Raw genomic sequence first — 19356 nt, 5'->3', positions numbered from 1 at the left:
AGGCCACTGGGTTGGGCTGGTACGTTAACTCCGCGTCCTCGGGTGTATTCTGAGAGAGCCGAAGCTTGGGGGAAGTGAGAGTGGGAGGTTAATCCCAGATCCATGGTCTCTGTGGAGAGGGAAGCGCCGTGAAGAGCGAAGCGCCGTGAAGAGCGAAGCGCCGTGAAGAGCGAGAGTTTCCATCGGGCGTGGGAGGGAAGATGGGGAAACTGGCTAAGAGGAGTCCGTGGGAGGTCCTCGGGAGATAAGGGATCCGTGGAGCTCCGCGGGCCCAGGGATTGGTGTGCGTGTGTGTGGGGGGGTGGGGGGGCACGGAGGGGTGTCTGAGAAAGACTGCTCTGGGCACAGCGAAGAATGGTGTGTGTAAAGATCAGCCTCTGGCATGGAAGACGGTCTCGACTCTGTCCCTGACGTTCTGTGTGCTGCGTGCCCTGTTGCTCCATCAGTCCAGTAGTTCGAATCATCTCCAAGTCCTAGGCCTTTTCTGCCCCTCTCACTCGCCAGCGGTTTGTAGCGGTGAATAGCTCAGATTGCCTCTTCTCTGGCCTTGTGCCTGAACCCCAAAGTGACAGCCCCAGACCCACCCCTCACTCACAGTCCAGTGGGGGGCCAGATAGTGACAGCCCGGGATGGTCAGGCCTGGGCTGGGGGAAACAGAGAGGAGTTAGGGCCAGGATGCGGGAAGTACAGGGCCCTGTAGGATCCAAGCGGAGCAGAGGGCCCCTGACTCAGCCTGATGGGTCACAGAGCTTTGAAAGGATTGGATGGGGGCGGGGCCTTGGAAGAGGCGCCACTTCTAAGAAGGGGAGATATTTGAGCTGAGGCCTGAAGAATGAGTAGCATCCTATGAAGTGTTAAAAGAGAGGTGACACAGATCTATATGTGACTCATCTGTATGAAATGGCATCCAGGACATTCTATTATTGGGGGAAAATAATGCAAACTGCAATACAAAAAAAAAAGGAATGAGTAGCATTCTTCTGGGAAAAGGGGCAGTGTCAGGAATGGGTGTTTCAGGCAGAGGAAATGACATCTGCAAAGGCTTGGATTAAGAAAGCATGGCTTAGGCTTCCCTGGTGGCACAGTGGTTGAGAGTCCGCCTGCAGGTGCAGGGGACACGGGTTCGAGCCCTGGTCTGGGAGGATCCCATGTGCCGCAGAGCGGCTGGGCCCGTGAGCCATGGCCGCTGGGTCTGCGCGTCCGGAGCCTGTGCTCCGCAGCGGGAGAGGCCACAACAGTGAGAGGCCCTGGGGACCCCCTTGCTGCCCTGGCGAGCCATCTGTCACAGGTCCCCTAGTCCAGGATCCAGCCGGTTGATGGGCTGTAATGTAAACCCTTGAGGGCAGACCCTAGACTTGTTCCCTCACAGCCTGGTGGTTCAGTGACTGGCCTTGAGGTCGACCAGAAGCTGGGCTTGAATCCCAGCTCCCCCACTAATCAGATGTGTGACCTTGGGTGAGTGACTCAACTTCCTGATCTGTCAAATGGGGATATAATACTGGGTTTCATGAAACCAATCTCATCATTTTAGAGAGCCATAAAGAATTAAACATATAATTTATATATTATATATTTTAAAATATATAACTTTGTAGATGGTATCAAGGAACCCAAGAAACAACAGAGAGACTTTAAAAACGTGCTGCCACGTCAGATGACACTTTGGCCTAAGTTATGGAAAATGCAGTTGCTGAAACGTGAATTCGCCAGCTCGAAGATATGCGACTCCAAACGTAATTATTTAACATTTTAATACTGAAGCTATTAGCAGCAGATTATGTTTTTTTTAATTCCTTGTTTCAAAATCTATAAGAATCAGAAATGGAGTGATTACTTTGGGGTACCCATTAATAACCCACTCCTTGAGAGCTGGGTCAGTGTTACCTGCTCCCATGCTACGACTCAGAGGTGAATATGCGGGGAGACCCTTTTTACTCCCTCTGGTTTTAGGAGATGACTCAGGAGGAAAGGCTGTCTCCACACCATCCCCCCTGCACACACACCCTGCCTTCTAGAGGGGCACCATTATATTCTTCCTTTATTGGCTGTCCTTGTATAATACAAATCTGCAAGTTTAGATACAAAAAAATCTGGAAATAAAAGATAGAAAAGTACCCGCCAGGCACCCCCTTCCTTCTTCCCGGACCCCTCCCCAGCGGGCACCGACGTGAGGTAACTGAGCATCTTCTTCCCCTTCCCCTTCCCCCTACCTGCCTCCTGGGCCCCCAACTTGGCCCCCTACCCCCATGAGACCCTGGCCCGAAGAACATGTGGGCCCCCAAGGGGAGGGGAGGGGTGGTAGGGGTGAGCACAGCATTGGCAGTGAACGCAGCAGGTGGGCAGAAGGAAGCCCTTTGTTTGTGCTGTGTATGGGGGGGGGAATGACCAAACTTGGGGTGGGCACTCGTTTGGGGCCGAGGAGGGCCCCCAGGTGGGCATCCCTCCTCCATCCCACCCAATACTGGAAGGTAGAAGGTCAACAACAGAAACTGGGAAATACAGCTTGAACCGAGGGCACTCGGTGGGATTGTGGCCATCCCCCTGTGTCTGGGTTCCGGGGAGAGGGGGCCATGCCAGCCTAAGTCTGGCAGAGAAATGGGTCCCTTAGCCAGGCTGGGTCCGTCCCTGAATTCCATCCTATCGCAACCTGGGCGTCACAATGTCGGTTCTGTACTGGTCGTGGGAGGTGGTCGAGAGAAGGGTTAGAGAGGTCGTCAGGAGGGTGCAGCCCCAGGGAGCAGGACTGGGGAGAGGTTGGGCCTCCACTCCCAGGTGCGGGGCTCCTGGAGATGATGGGGTGACTCGGGCTACAGTTCAATCTCAAAGGTCTTCTGCAGGTCGCCCGAGAAGGGATTGGAAGGCTTCTCTACAGCAGGTTTGCCTTCTAACGCTGCCCACTGGGCCTCAAAGGGGTCCAACTCAGGGGCCGGGGCAGGCGCTGGCTCTGGGGGCCAGGGCGCCCCATTGGGGCGAGGACGGGCCTGGCCCCCAGGGGCGCTGGGTGCTGCAGGGGGTGGGAAGGCCCCAGCTTTCCCAATCAGGGTGGCAGGCTGGGGCTGGAGCTGGGCGGCTGAGCAGAAGGCGTTGGCCACCATCTGTGAGGGTGTGATGCCCACCACGGGCACGCGGGGCATGGGCGGGTAGCCCAAGCTCGGGTAGGCGGGCACAAAAGGGGGCTGCATGTGTGGAGGCGGCAGGAACACGGCCACCTGGGCAGGCGCGGCGTCGAAGGGCCCCACGGGGGCAGGGAAGGGCTGCAGGCCGGGGGGCACGGCAGGCACCGAAGCTGCCTGCTGCTGCGCCTTTGCCACCTGGGACACCTCCTCCAGCCACCTCTCGGCCTCCGAAGGGGTCCGCTTGTGCCCAGGCTGGAAGGCAGCTGCAGGGGGCGCGGAGGGCTCACCCCAGGCAGAAGTCCCTGGAGAGAGGAGAGGGGCAGTTAGGGGGCATGGGCTGCAGCAGAGAGAACCCCAGGCTGGGGATCAGACTCTGGACCGGGCTGCCTTGCCGCCCTGCACCCAGCTCTGCTCTTCATTAGCTGCCTGGGCTTTGGGCAAATGGCTTGACCATCCTGGACCACAGGTCATGCAGTGCTACGAAAATTCACTTCTGAGATTCTAAGGTCCTAAGATGAAAAGTATAGGCACGACCGACAATCACCCAGGCCGGCTTCCCTTCTGATTGGTCAGTAGCAAACCTGTTATTAAATATTTTTTAATATCACCCTTGGCTCTAATATTTTGACCCTGTATTGTCTTAGGAGGCTAAGATTCTAAGATTGCATGGATCTTTCTCAGAGTGTACTCTTCTAACATAGTGGGTAAGTTTCAGTGTTTTTAAGTTTGTGTTTTCTAAGATTCTAGAGCTCTAAATTTACAGTTTGTAATTCCAAGGTGCTTCCCCTTGGCACTATTTTCTCAGAGAGCACTCTTTTAAGGTTGTAAGATTCCAAGGTTTCCTGGCTCCAAATCTGTTAGGTTCTAATATCTTGTGATTCAAAGGCTGTAGGTTTCTAGATTTTATGGTTCTAAGACAGCAAGTCCATGGTTCTAAGGCGACCCCATAATTCTTATGTTATCTCGTGGTTCTAGGATGAACCCGCGGCTCTGAGACAACCCCGTGGTTCTAAGATGATCCATGGTTCTAAGCCTGTGGGATTCCAAGATTCCCAGAGTCTCTGCAGTAGCCCTGAAAGGAGCAGGGGGATGCAGGAGGGGCACTGCAGGGCATCTGGCCCAAGAGAAGGGCTGAGTTTACCTGTTGAGGCTGGCGGTGGCCCTGGTGCTGGCGCTCCAGCACTGGCAAAAGATGAGCTGATCTGTGTACACAGGGCGCTGATGCTGTCACTGTCACTGGCATTGGGAGGCTCCATCTCAGGCACTGGGAAGTCAGGGAAGGGTGGAGGTCAGCGAACAGGCCCAGGCTCTGCCCTTGACCCCACCCCCGCAGGTGGCCCTCACAAGGTGTGTGGGTTGGTGGGTCCACTCTGCAGTAACTAAGTGGCCACGGCCACAAAAGTGGTAACTGCGCACACGTGTGTGTGTGTGGCATCTGAGTGGTACGACAGCCAAGTAGTGTGTGACATCTGATGGCAGACAGTCACAGGGATCCCAAACCAAGGAGGACCTCAAGAGCTGTATGTAGCCGCGAACCAGAAGAAATATTTTAAATGCTTAACAATATATATTAATTTTAAAATATGTTCAGGGAATTCCCTGGGCGGTCCAGTGGTTAGGACTTGGTGCTTTCACTGCCAGAGCCCGAGTTCAATCACTGGTCAGGGGACCAAGATTCCACAGGCCGTGTGGCGCGGCCAAAAAAATAAATAAAAAATGTTCAACCACACGTATGGCAAGAGCACCGACTAGTCAGAATGGATATTGCCCACGCTGCTGGTCACTGGCTGGGGATCATCTGTCTTGTTTTGAGTGCGGAAGTGGGGCCCCACCAGGCCTGGCCCATAACATATGTCATGAGGGCAGAGATGCCTGCAAGACAGGACACGCTGAGCAGGTGTGGTGGCCTCGTGAGGGCTTAGGATGAGAAAAGGCACCATCCAAATCAACAAGAGGACCATCAAGTGTGGCGTGTGACAAGTGCCTGTGACAGCTCAGCGAGTGGCTATCTCCAAGGCAGTGTGTGTGATACTCCTATGAGCATCAGAAAGAAACTAGCTGTAGGAGTCAGCAGGTGTGACGTGGGGCTGCCCAGGTGGGACAGGAGGTGGCTTCCCGGTCATTTCTATGATGACTGTGCCTGTTAGTCCAAATGGGTGTGCAGCTTCTGGGGGGTGGCCTCTGAGTGTGACTGAAACCCAGGCTGTGGCATCCGACTGTGATTCCCCAGCGTGAGCCAATCTGCCTGCGTGATGTATGGAATTCGGCATGAATTAGCATATGTGACTTGTGATTCACACAAGTTTGTGTGAATCCAGGTGTGTCGTTCGTGAGTGTGTGTTAATCTGTGTGTGTGATTTCTGAATGGGACACCTGGCTACGTGCTTTCTTTCTTTCTTTTTTATTGAAATATGGTTGGTTTACAATGTTGTGTTAGATTCAGGTGTACAGCAAAGTGATTCAGTTATACATATATATATATTCTTTTTCATATTCTTTTCCTTTATGGTTTATTACAGGATATTGAATATAGTTCCCTGCTATACAGTAGGGCCTTGTTGTTTACCTATTTTACATACAGTAGTTTGTATTGGATACGTGCTTTCTAAGTGTGTGTAATGGTAGCACCTGGTCCTGGAACTTCCAAGTGTGTGTGATTTTTGATTGCCCATGACTAAGTGTGTGACTAAGTGTGTGTGACACCCGCAGCGGAGTGGGACATCTGTGTGAGTGCATGAAATTTTTGTGCGGCAAGTTACATCCAAGCAAGTGGGCAACTGGCTACAGGCACGCGAGGCTTCTAAATAAAGTCTGGGGTGCCTGCCACCTCTCAGGGAGCAGGTGTGACAGCCCTGGGGGTGTACTTAATGGCAGGTTACTTAATGAGGACAGCAAATCTGAGGGCGCATGCAGTACCTGGGATGCTGCACAACGTGGAGCGAGCATGTGTCATTCTCAACAAGCACTGGCACCTGCTCAGCCGTAGCCCAGCCTCCTGGACGCAGATCAACACCTCCCACACCAGTCCCCAGGGCCATAAGGGGTAGGTGCCTCGGATTTGGCATATGGAAGCAGGAGACAGGGCCAGACCACATGACTTCACTGACAGCTGGGAGGAAAGGCAGCTCTCCTGCCTGTCTCCCTCGGGCAAACCATAGTTCCATGCCACCTCTCTCCTCCCTTTTTCCCATGGCATACATTTAAAAAATCACAACATGTGCCATCTCTCTCCTTTTCCTGGTCCATGGCAGACATTAGTAATCAAACATGATGCTTTTCTCCCATTGAACTCTTTGCTCACCTTACCCCTCACCAGTAGAGCCTTGTGGCTCTGCTGGCCACATGCTGAAAGAAAGGACTGTGGTCCTTGCAATTCCATCTTCCCTCGAAGACATGGCTAATCGATGATGATGGGTGCTGCCTCTGCACAATCCTTTACCCAGAAGCGACATCACGAATCCATCACTATGCACCCTGACCCCGTGATCCCCATGCTCACTCGTGCCCTTCAACTCATGTTTCCATAAGCCAAATTCTGGGAGTCATCTTTGGGCAAAACATAATACTCCTGCTCTCTCTTCTCGCTTGCCCATGGCAAACTTTGCTAATCAACCACGTGGTGTGCCACCTCGCTCTTTTCCCTTGCTCAAGTCAGACACTGTAAGGAGATGATGATGTCTGTCATCACTCTTTTCTCCCTGCCCTAGGCAGACATTGTTAATCACAATTCTTCTTTCCTCTGAACCTGGATCCTTGACCTGGCCAGATCTCATGGCTCTACTGGCCAAAAGCTTGGAGGGAGCATTAGCCTATGGTGCCTCAGTCTCCTCTTGAGCAAAAACATGGCATCTGGGCAGCTTCTCTCCTCTCCCTTGCCCATGGAAGTCTTGCTAATCAATCATGACATATGCCACTGCTCTCACGTCCCTAGCTACAGCAGACAGTACTAACTGATCGTGAGTTACGCCATTTTTTTGCTATCCCTTGCCTGGAGCAGACATTGCTAATCGATCGCAGCTTACACTACCTCTCTCCTCTCCCAGACTGATGGCAGACATTGCTAACTGATCACATGTTGCTCCTCTCCTTTGCCTGTGGCAGGCAGTGCTAATTAATCATGGTGTGACCTAAGTGTCCATCGACAGATGAATGGATAAAGAAGATGTGGCACATATATACAATGGAATATTACTCAACCATAAAAGGAAACGAAATTGAGTTATTTGTAGTGAGGTGGATAGACCCAAAGTCTATCATACAGAGTGAAGTAAGTCAGAAAGAGAAAAACAAATACCATATGCTAAAAAAAAATGAAATCTTAAAAAAAAAAAAAAAGGTTCTGAAGAACCTAGGGGCAGGACAGGAAGAAAGACGCAGACGCAGAGAATGCACTTGAGGACACGGGGAGGGGGAAGGTTAAGCTGGGACGAAGTGAGAGAGTGGCATGGACTTATATACACTACCAAATGTAAAACAGATAGCTAGTGGGAAGCAGCCGCACAGCACAGGGAGATCAGCTCGGTGCTTTGTGACCACCTAGAGGGGTGGGATATGGAGGGTGGGAGGGAGATGCAAGAGGGAGGGGATATGGGGATATATGTATACATATAGCTGATTCACTTTGTTATACAGCAGAAACTAACACAACAATGTAAAGTAATTATACTCCAATAAAGATGTTAAAAAACAAAATCATGGTGTGTACCACCTCTTCTCTTGCTTACAGCAGACAGTGGCATTGATCCCGATGTTCCCTCCTGCTGAGCCCCAGGCTCACCTGTGCCCTTCACCTGGAAGTCAGTGCGGCGCTGCAGCGTGGATGGCAGCTCATTCAGCCGTAGGCTCAGCTGCCGTTTGAAAGGTGAGTTCTTCTGGCTGAGCGCCGGGAACCCACGGAAAGAGCCCTGGCGAACCAGCTGCTCCAAGGGGGCATGGCGCCGGGGGATGGCGGCTGCAGTGGTGCCTGCAGCCACTGGGGTGCCCGCCTCACCCTTCTCGCCAGGGGATGTGGTGGCCGGTGTTGGGGACACGTGCCCAGGCTGGGCAGGGCCAGGAGCCGCAGTTGGAGCAGCTGCTGCCTCTGCTGGAGACATGGGTGAGACAGGTGGTTAGATAGCTCACCTTGGCATTGGAGGCCTCTCCTACCCAGACCCCTTGATTGTTTTCCAATGCTGCCTTCCTCACCCAATGTGCCCTGCCCTCAAGACAGGCTGGTCAGAGCCCCCAAATGTCGCTCATCCCCACCCAAGCCAGGACCACTTTCCCCAGGAGGCCCGTGGGGGAGTCGTCACCCAACCTGACCCTCTGTGTGTCTCAAGCTTTCTGTCCCCCATCCATCTTCCTCTGCTGCTTCTGCTATTTCTCCCTCTGAGACCTTCTGTCTCCCTTTCTAATTAATTTAACAAACACTTTTTTGGTGCATGACCAATGTATCAGGCATTGTTCCAAGTGCCTTGCAAGTATTAACTCATTCAGTCCTCACAACCACCCAGTGAGGGTGATATTGTCATTATCCCCATTTTACAGATGTGGAAACTGAGGCCCAGAAATGGCAAGTGACTTGCCTGAGCCATAGTGTGAAGGAAGGGGCAGGCTGACTCCAGAGTCTGAGTTCCAGATGACTGCGCTAACCCTTCTCACCCTCTGGCCTGGTCTCTCCACATCATGCTGTCTTCCTCCATCATTCCATCTGCTCTGCTCTCTGTCACCTCCCACCATTCTTCCCACCTCAAGTACCTCCTCCCTTCCTCCAGTTGCTACCCATTGTTCTAGACCCAGCTTGGCATACTTCTTCCTCTGACGAGTTTTCCAGATTGTTTCAGCCCCCCAGCCTGGGCTCCCTCCCCTCTGGGGCTGTTCTCAGTCCTCTGCAGGTACCTGGTTTCCCCACTCAGCATAAGAAGCGGGCTCTTCAATGGCAGGGTCTCCCCACCCCTGCCAATACACAAACACACAGCCATCCTCCCATCAAGGCGTCACCTGAGCCACAGCCTGAATGCTAGTGAGATTAAACTCAGGCCCACAGAGGGCAGGGAGGGTGCCCAGCGCTTCTCCCACCTTCCATGAGGGGGCGGTGAGGCTCTTACCCAGGCCAGGCTGGGGGCAGTGGAAACAGCCCGGGACACGTTGGAACTGGGAAACCACCTCTACCCCCCACCACCTTGGGCTTCAGGAAGTCTCCTCCCCTCTCCAGGCTCCAGTTTCCCCAACTAAACCTGGGATAAACATCCCTCTGCTGCCTTCCCAGGTCTCCTGAGAGGGTCAGTTGAGGCAGTGAATGTTCAACGCTCTGGAATCCCACAAAATCTTGGTAAACAACTTTGTGGAAAGGGCACTGCTCCGTAACTCCTGAACTGAAGAGACCTCTCTGTGAACGTGCGGTGCCTTGAGACTGTGACTCAGTGCATCATCGGCAAAACACTGTCATGTGTTCGGCAAATCATATACCACACTTTGTAAACTCTCATTTTTGCGGTGCAGGCTCTCAAGTGCTTTCTACAATGCAAAGTACCTGGAACGTATAATATCCTTTGGAAACAGCAAAATCCTTTGCAAACTCTAAAGCATATGACATTCTTTGTAAATTTGAATTTCCCATATAAATAGTAAACTCAGTGTACTCAGTGTGTTCTTTTGCAAACAATAAAATATCATATAGGGACTTCCCTGGTGGTGCAATGGTTAAGACTCCGCACTCCTACTGTAGAGGGCCTGGGTTCGATCGCTGGTCAGGGAACGAGATCCCACATGCATGCCGCAACTAAGAGTCACATGCCACAACTAAGGAGCGCGCCTGCCACAACTAAGGCCCAGTGCAACAAAATAAATAAATATATATACATAAGACAGGTTTTCACTAAAAAAAATATATGTACTTAGGCCCTCCGTTAACTATACTTTGTAATCTGCTTTACCAATGATAAAATTCTTTATAAATTCTAATAGATGATGTAAACAGCAAAATATTTTGTAAGCTGTGAACTCCTTAACTTTGTCAAGAGGTTTGTAAATGGTCACACAGTTTACCAAGAAAAACATATGTTGTAAACTCTAATATTCTAGCAAGTGATAAAAACTTGTTTTCCTAAACTTTTTAGCTAGAAATATTTTAAACTTACAGAAAAGATGTAATAATGGAACAAGGAGCGCACATGTTCTTTTGTGTTAACTTGTTACCCTCAGTATTTGATCTGTCTCTCCTTCCATAATCTTTTTTCAGTATGATTTAAGAGTACGTTGCATACAATAAACAAGGCATGGAAACAACCTAAATGTCCATCAATAGATGAATGGATAAAGAAGATGTGGTAATATATATACAACGAATACTACCCAGCCATAAAAAAGAATGGGATAAAATGCCATTTGCAGCAACATGGATGGACGTGGAGATGATCGTACTAAGTGAAGTAAGTCAGAAAGAGAAAGACAAATATCATGTGATATCACTTATATGTGGAATCTAAAAAAAAGATACAAATGAACTTATTCACAAAACAGAAATAGACTCACAGGCATAGAAAACAAATTTATGGTTACCAAAGGGGAAAAGGGAGAGGGGATAAATTAGGAGCTGGGGACTAACGGATGTACACTACTATATATAAAATATAAATATAAATACATATAAACAACAAGGAAAAAAAAAAAAGAGTAAGCTGCAGACGGCTTACCCAACCCTAAAACCTTCAGCATGTACCTAAGAACAAGGACAGCCTCCTACTGAACCACAGGACAACTTCTTACTTGGGAAATTTAACATGGATATGATACTGTTCGCTAGTCTACAGTCCATATTCTAATTTCCCCAACTGGTCTACTCATGTCCTTTATGGATGTTCATATATATATATTTTTTTCAATGTATATATTTTATATACATATATTCAATATATACATATTGAATTGAATGTTGAATATATGTCTATATATACAATATCCAGGATTCAATTCAGGATTGCACGTGATATTTATTAATATTTGTCAAATCTCTTCAGTCTCCTTTATCCTGAATCCCAATTCAGGATTCTTTGTAAATTCTAAGCAGTGTTTTCCAAAAATGTAAAAACTAGAAACAGTTAAAAAAAGTAAAATTAAATTAAAAATTACATTTTGACTCAACACACATATATTTAAAAACCACAGTTTGAGAACTTATAAACTATTTGCCTTTGACCTAGAATGTTTAACAGGTATTTTTCAAACTTTCATGATGGCAACCCAGAATAAGAAATACCATTAACATGGTAACCCGTTCCATACACACACACACACACACACACACAGATATACTGACATAAAAGTATCATTGAACTATACTTACCCTTACTACATTCAATTACTCTGATATTTTTTATTCTTTTCCATTTCATTTCTTAAAATGCTAACCACAACCCAGCAAGCTGACTTCACAACCCATTAACAGGGTGGATACACAGTTTGAAAAGCCTGGGAACATCCCTGGGTTAGCAGATAATAAAGCTCTCGGTGAGCTTTGCTGGGATTTGTGGCCAACAGAATATGGCCCAGAGGACTCCTTAAACTGAAGTACACTTTATAAACTGTAACCAAACTTTGTGGTTGGTGCTTTGCTTTGTATTTTTTACTTAAAAAAATTTGGCGGGGGGAGGGTGGGCTTCCCTGGTGGTGCAGTGGTTAAGAATCCGCCTGCCAATAAGGGGACACGGGTTCGAGCCCTGGTCCAGGAAGATCCCACATGCCGCAGAGCAACTAAGCCCATGCGCCACAACTACTGAGCCTGCGCTCTAGAGCCCACAAGCCACAACTACTGAGCCCGTGTGCCACAACTACTGAGCCCATGAACCACAACTACCGAGCCTGCGCTCTAGAGCCCACAAGCCACAACTACTGAAGCCCATGCACTTAGAGCCTGTGCTCCGCAACAAGAGAAGCCACTGCAATGAGAAGCCCGCGCACCACAGCGAAGAGTAGCCCCCGCTTTCCACAACTAGGGGAAAGCCGGTGCACAGCAATGAAGACCCAACACAGCCAAAGATAAAATAAATTAATTAAAAAAATTTTTGTTGTTTTGTGTGTGTGTGTTTCCTTTTTGCTTTGTAAACTGTAGAGCCCCTGTACCTACCTCTGCAGCTCTCCCCGCAATCTGGATCCCTTGGCCCCACCCTGGGACCATTCGGTGCCCAGCCCCGCCCCGCCCTCCGGGCAGCGCCCACCTTTCTTTTTGTCAGCAGCCTCTCTCTCAGCCGGCCGCCCACCCCCAGACAGGCGGAAGGAGCCCTCCCGGGCGAAGCTGGTGCGGCTGGCGTCAAAGGCAGCCGTGACTCCGCACTCCTTCTCCCGCCGCTGTTTCCGCTCTAGGCAGGCCGCAAACGCACACCCCACTGCGTGGCTCAGCCTCTCGCCCTGTGGGAAGAGGTTGGGGCAGGATTAGCGACGTTGTGCAGTGCAGACCGGACGCCGGGAGCCCCGGGGTCCAGCAGCTGGATGCTGGGTGACTCCGGCTGAGTCCCTTCACCTCTCTGGGCCTCAGTGCACATCTGCAAAATGAGGGACAAAAGACAGAGACAAGAGTGTAATACTGTATGGCTCCATTTTTTTTTTTAAGATTTTTTTTGATATGGACCATTATTTTAAAAGTCTTTATTGAATTTGCTACAATATTGCCTCTGTTTTATGTTTTGGTTTTTTGGCCGCAAGGCATGCGGGATCCCAACTCCCCAACCAGGGATCAAACCCACACTCCCCGGCATTGGAAGGTGAAGTCTTAACCACTGGACTGCCAGGGAAATCCCTGGATGGCTCCACTTATATGAAGTTACAGAATGGGCAAAACTAATCTCTGGTGAAAAACTTCAGAACGGTGGTTGTTTCTTAGGGGTGGGCATAGGGACTGACTGAGAAGGAGTATGAGGGGACAGTCTGGGGTGGTGGCAATGTTCTACATCTTGATGGGGGGGGTTGGGTTATACACGTGTATACAGTTGTCAAAACCCAGCAAATGTACACTTAAGGGTTGTGGTCAGCATGTATTTCGCTTCAAAAGAAAAAGAGCTGGAGACAAGTATGAATTCTGCTTAATAGTATGCATGCTGAAGTGTCTGGGGGAAGTATTCTGATGTCTGCGACTTTGAAATGCATCCAAAAATAAGATGGAGAGATAAGTGATATAGTAAGCCCAGACAAATGTTAATGGCAGGATCTGGGTGGCGGGTGTCCAGGTGACTGGTGACTGTACAAGTCTTTCGACTTTGCTGCATGCTTGAAAATATTTTGTAGTAAAGTATTGGGGGTAAAAACAACAACCCCTGTTTCTTGAGTGCCTACTTGAGAGACGCCAAGGCCAGAGAGCCTGGGATTGATGCTGGCTTCCCACTTCCCAGCTATGTGATCTCAAGAAAATCACTTCCCAGTACCCAAGTCTCCTCATTTGTAAAATGGGGGCTCTAACAGCACCCACTTCACAGGGTTGTTGCAGGAATTAGGTGAACAAATATCTGCAAGGCATGCAGCGCAAAGCCAGGCACAGGGAAACTCACATATGTGTCAGCGGAAATCTTGTGTAGCCCCGGGCTGAGCCCTGATTTGCATCCTTTTATGGAATCCTCACAACAGTGCCAGGAGGTGGACAATCTTATGAACCCATTTGACAGATGAAGAAATTAAGGTTCAGTCAACATGCCCATTATAACAAGTGAGTGGCAGAGTTGGGATTCTAATGAGGTATGTCTGACTTCTGTTCCCTAAACAAGATGCTCAGCCACCTCTTAAAGTTGAACTTGGGGACAAAAATCCTCAACAAAATGCTAGCAATCTGAACCCAGCAGAATATTAAAAGAATCAAGTGAGATTTATTCCAGGAATGCAAGGTTGGTTTAACATATGAAAATCAATCAACCACATTAATAGAATGAAGAAAAATCCCCACATGATCATCTCGATTCTCACAGAAAAGGCACTTGACAAAATCCAGCACCCTTTCATGATAAAACACTCAACAAAATTGGACTAGAAGGGAACTTCCTCAACCTTATAAAGAACATTTGTGAAAAAACTCACAGGACTTCCCTGGTGGCACAGTGGTTAAGAATCCGCCTGCCAGTGCAGGGGACACGGGTTCAAGCCTTGGTCTGGGAAGAACCCACATGCTGCGGAGCAACTGAGCCCGTGTGCCACAACTACTGAGCCTGCGCTCTAGCGCCCACGGACCACAACTACTGAGTCCGCGTGCCACAACTACTGAAGCCCGTGCTCCACAACAAGAGAAGCCACCGCAATGAGAAGCCCGTGCACCACAACGAAGAGGAGCCCCCGCTCGCCATAACTAGAGAAAGCCTGGGCACGGCAACAAAGACCCAATGCAGCCAAAAATAAAATATAAATAAATTTATTAAAAAAAGAAAAACTCACAGTTAACGTTATCCTCAATGGTAAAAGACAAAGCTTTTCCCTAAGATCAGGAACAAGACAAGAATGTCATTTTCATCATTTCTATTCAACACTCTATTGGAAGTTCTAGGCAGAGTAACTGGACAACAAAAAGAAATAAAAGGCATCCATGTTGGAAAGACAGAAGTAAAATTACCTCTGTTTGCAGATGGCATGATCGTGTATGTTGAACATCAAAAAGGATCCACAGTTAGTGCAAATAAATAAATTCAGCAAAGTTGCAGGATACAAAATGAACACACACAAAAATCAGTTATATCTATATACACAAACAGCAAACAATCCAAAAATGAAATTAAGACAGTACCATCTAAAATAATAAAATGGTTGGGAATAAATTTAACCAAGGAAGTAAAAGACATACATATTGAAAACTACACAACACTTTTGAAAGAAATTAAAGAAGACCTAAATAAATGGAAGTACATTCCGTGTTCATTGATTGGAAGACTAATATTGCTAAGAGGGCAATATTTCCCAAAATGTTCTGCAGATTGAATGCAATCCCTTTCAAAATCCCAATGGTCTCTTGCATAAATGGAAAAGCTGACCCTGAAATTCATATGGAATTGCAAGGGACCCAGGACAGCCAAAACAATTTTGAAAAAGAATAAAATAGAATAACTCACACTTTTCAATTTAAAAACTTACTCCAAAGCTAAAGTAATCAAAACGGTGTGATACGGGACTTCCCTGGTGGCTCAGTGGTTAAGAATCCGCCTGCCAATGCAGAGGACACGGGTTCAAGCCTTGGTCTGGGAAGATACCACATGCCGTGGAGCAACTAAGCCTGTGCACCACAACTACTGAGCCAGAGTGCCACAACTACTGAAGCCCGTGTGCCTAGAGCCCGTGCTCCGCAGCAAGAGAAGCCACCGCAATGAGAAGCCTGAGCACTGCAACAAAGAGTTGCCCCCACTCACCGCAACCACAGAAAGCCCGCGCGCAGCAACGAAGACCCAACGCAGCCAAAAACAAACAAACAAATAAATAAAACAAAAAAAACCAGTGTGATACTAGCATAAGGAGAGACATATAGACCAACGAAACATAACTGAGAGCTCAGACATAGACCCACACATCTACGGTCAATTGATTTTCAATAAGGTGCCAAGACCATTCAATGAAGGAAGAATAGTCTCTTTATCAAATGGTGCTAGAACAACTGGATACAGTATGCACGTGAAAAAAAAATGAAGGTGGACTCTTACCTCACACCATTTACAAAAATTAACTCAAAATGTATCAGAGACCTAGATATAAGAGCTAAAACTGTAAAACTCTTAGAATGAGACATGAGGTAAATCTCTACAACCTTGGATTTGGCAATGAATTCTTAGATATGACACCAAAAGCAGAAATAACAAAAAAAATTGATAAATTGAACTTCATCAAAGTGTGTACATTTGCACATCAAAGGACACTATCAAGAAAGTGAAAAGATAGGGCTTCCCTGGCAGTGCAGTGGTTAAGAGTCTGTGCTTGCAATGCAGGGGGCACAGGTTCAATCCCTGGTCGGGGAACTAGGATCCCACATGCCACGGGGCCAAAAAAAAAAAAAGAAAGTAAAAAGACAACCCACAGAATGGGGGAAAAGTTTTGCAAATCACGTAACTGATAAGCATCTAGTATCCAGAATATATAAAGAGCTCTTACAACTTAATGGTAAAAAGACAAACAACCCAATTAAAAATGGGTAAAGGATTTGAATAGATATTTCTCTGTAAAAGATATACAAATGGCCAATAAGCACAGGAAAAGATGCTCCACATCATTAGTCATTAGCGACATACAAGTCAAAACCACAATGAGATACCACTCACACCTACAGGATGGTTAGAATAAAAATAAAAAAAAAAAAAAAAAAAAGTGTTGGCAAGGATGTGGAGAAATTGGAACCCTCATACATTGCAAGTGGGAATGTAAAATGGTGTCGCCACCAAGGAAAACAACTTGGCAATTACTCAAAAACTTAAACATACTATATGACCCAGCAATTCCACTCCCAGGTATATACCCAGAAGAATTAAAAACAGGTATTCAAACAAGTACTTGCATATAAATGTCCAGAGAAGCACTATTCATAATAGCCCAAAGGTGGGAACAACCCAATGTCCATCAATGGATGGATAAGTAAGCAAAATGTGGTATATCCATACGAATATCATTCAGCCATATAAGGGGAGTAAGTACTGATACGATGCTACGACATGGATGAACCGTGAAAACATTATGCTAAGTGAAAGAAGCTGGTCACTAAAGGCCAATAGGTCACAAAAGGCCAATATACACCTCCCCAAAGAGCAGAGGGTGTGCCCCTCTTCATGCCTCCCTCCTTTACGTAGTTGGGATGAAGATGTGAAGGCCGGAGCACGCACATTCATCTTGGATCATGGAGTGGAAGCCATACTCCAGCATAGCAACGAGCTAATAGGAGCCATGGCCCTCGAGTGGAGAGGAGTCACACCAACGCCGTGCTGCCTGCCTGGGGACGTCTTTCACATGAGACACAAATTCCTATTTCACCGAAATCACTGGTATCTGAGGGTTTTCTGTCACAAGCCTCAGAATCCTGTGAGAATGCTTCTCAGAAGACAGTCCATTTGTCTCTCTTTTTTTTTTTTTTTTGCGGTACGCGGGCCTCTCACTGCTGTGGCCTCTCCCGTTGCGGAGCACAGGCTCCGGACGCGCAGGCCCAGCGGCCATGGCTCACGGGCCTAGCCGCTCCGCGGCATGTGGGATCTTCCCGGACCAGGGCACGAACCCGTGTCCCCTGCATCGGCAGGCGGACTCTCAACCACTGCGCCACCAGGGAAGCCCCATTTGTCTCTTTCATCAGATTCTCAGAGGGGATCTTGACGTCCCCCTCCCCCCCAAAAATATAAAGAACCACAGGCAAAATGAATCGACTCTGAAGGAAGGGTGGGTACCCTGGGGGGTGTTGTTTCAGAAGGGCCCAAGGGGGCTGCTTGGGGGCAGGAAACTACAGCTTGACTCGGGTGAGGTTTAAAACTAAGCAAAAATTCACGGAGCTGTGCCTGGGCCATCTGCGCATGTTACTGTATGTGTATGCTCCTCAATGAGAAAAGTTAGAGAAACATGAAGAACTACCGATAACAAGGAGGATGATGAGAACTAATGTCTTCCTGAGTGCTTCCTATATGCCAGGCATTGTTCCAAATACTCTGTATCAACCCCCTCAAGTCTCACAATAATCCTCTAAGTTATGGGCTGTGAATACACTCCCTTTTCCAGATGAGGTCATGGAGAGGAGAGGTAAGGTGAGTGACTCACCTGACACCACACAGCGGGCTGGGGTTGGGCGTGGGACACCAGGGCACGGGAGACAGTCAGCTGGCTTTGGGCTTTGGTGATACTCACGGAGTCCTTGAGCGCCAGGAAACAGTGGCAGATCCAGCGGCGGGTGGTCCCATCGCGGCAGATATAGGAGAAAGCCTTGTCCAGGTTGCGGTCAGGAGCACAGAAGGAGACCTTTTCGATGGTCTGGTCTACCAGCAGGTCCTGGGAGGCACCAGGGAGGCCAGGAAAGGCATGTGTACTGTTTTTCGTGTATTCACTTAATATTCCCTTTGTGTCTGCTCTATATCCTGTCCTGAACGGGGTGGGGATCCTGCACTTGTTGAAACAGCTGTGGGCCCTGCTCACATGGGGCTCCCAGTTTAGTGCAGGAATCAGAGTCATCACCAGATGGAGACTGGCCAGAGTCACAGCCACGCTGTAATGAGGGAGGCACAGGCAGGGGGCTCAGGGCTGGGGTCGGGAGGCTCAGGGCCAAAGCTTGCTGGAGGGCGTCAATCCTGTTCAGTCATTAACCTAACTGTCTTCATGCGCTGGCTGTGTCCTCGGGCAGTGTCTGTGCCACGGGCGGGGAATTCAATGGTGCGCAAACAGATACCCGATCCCGGCCCACGGTACTCCCATCTGGCCAGGTAGATGGACAATAAACACATAACAGCTAACATTCGTTGATCGGAACACTTCTGCTGTACCAGGCATAGTTTTAAACTATTTGCATATACTTTCTCATTTAATGGTTGGGTCCATTTTTATCCCCATTTTTGCAGATGAGGCAAGCGAGGCATGAAAGGGTTAAATCTCATACCCCTCGTGCCCAGGGTCACCCAGCTGGTAAGTGGGTGAGCTGGGATGCGAGCTGAGGTCGCTGCTCTACGGTCTGTGCTCTCACCCACAATCCATGCTAGTTCACAAATAGCCACAGGACTCAATCCTGAATTATGACTGTGAGAGGTGCCAACATGTTACAGGAACACACGGCTGAGTCTAGAAGGTCCCTGAGGGAGGGACATCCTAGAGGTGGGTGAGAAGGCGTCCCTAGCCCCATTCGAGCAGGGTGAAGAGAGGGGCCCACTGGTGCCCACTCCCAGGCCCACGGGCCCCCTACCTTGGTCTTGTCATCTACAACCCGGAGCCCATCAGCTGATACCCACAGGACAGACTTCACAGACTTCCGGCCCATCTGGAGTGGAGGAGGAGGACAGAGGGTGTGGTCAGGGCTGGCTCTTCTGCTCTGACCTTGCCCCCTCCCTGCTCCAGCCTCTCACTCACCGCCTTCAACTTCTTCACAGCATCTTCACACACGTGCATCCCCCGGGACTCCTCCACCTCCACGTGGCCCAGGTACTTGGTGCGAAGGGGATGGGAGAGCATGAAACAAGCAGAGTAATCAATCATTCCTAGTGCTCACTGCGCCTCTGCGATGCATCACACAATGTCCTAAGCACATCATATGAATTAACTCATTTGCTCTTTTTTTTTTTTTTTTTTTTTTTTT

At 48.7% G+C, this 19356-nt stretch overlaps 1 protein-coding gene across 4 annotated transcripts in view; it reads right to left on the bottom strand.

Annotated features, from left to right (window-relative positions):
- Positions 1-2256: 2256 nt before the first annotated feature.
- NUMBL (NUMB like endocytic adaptor protein) overlaps positions 2257-19356 on the bottom strand; it is a 24468-nt gene continuing 7368 nt past the window's right edge. For 2 of the 4 annotated variants that reach the window (XM_024768856.1, XM_024768858.1), the window contains exons 4-10: positions 19131-19205; positions 18967-19041; positions 17925-18065; positions 12311-12500; positions 7894-8199; positions 4258-4380; positions 2257-3418 (exon numbers count right to left, since the gene is read on the bottom strand). In XM_024768856.1, coding sequence (XP_024624624.1) covers positions 2808-3418; positions 4258-4380; positions 7894-8199; positions 12311-12500; positions 17925-18065; positions 18967-19041; positions 19131-19205 — 1521 coding nt within the window. In that variant the 3' untranslated portion in view covers positions 2257-2807. The remainder of the gene's footprint in view (positions 3419-4257; positions 4381-7893; positions 8200-12310; positions 12501-17924; positions 18066-18966; positions 19042-19130; positions 19206-19356) is intronic. The other 2 variants (XM_024768859.1, XM_024768860.1) reach the window with 1 other exon arrangement.

Source organism: Neophocaena asiaeorientalis, unplaced genomic scaffold (assembly GCF_003031525.2).
Source record: "Neophocaena asiaeorientalis asiaeorientalis breed wild unplaced genomic scaffold, Neophocaena_asiaeorientalis_V1.1 scaffold629, whole genome shotgun sequence".
Taxonomy (NCBI): domain Eukaryota; kingdom Metazoa; phylum Chordata; class Mammalia; order Artiodactyla; family Phocoenidae; genus Neophocaena; species Neophocaena asiaeorientalis.
Note: the sequence above shows the minus strand (reverse complement) of the source record. Positions and strands in the feature narration are given on the sequence as shown.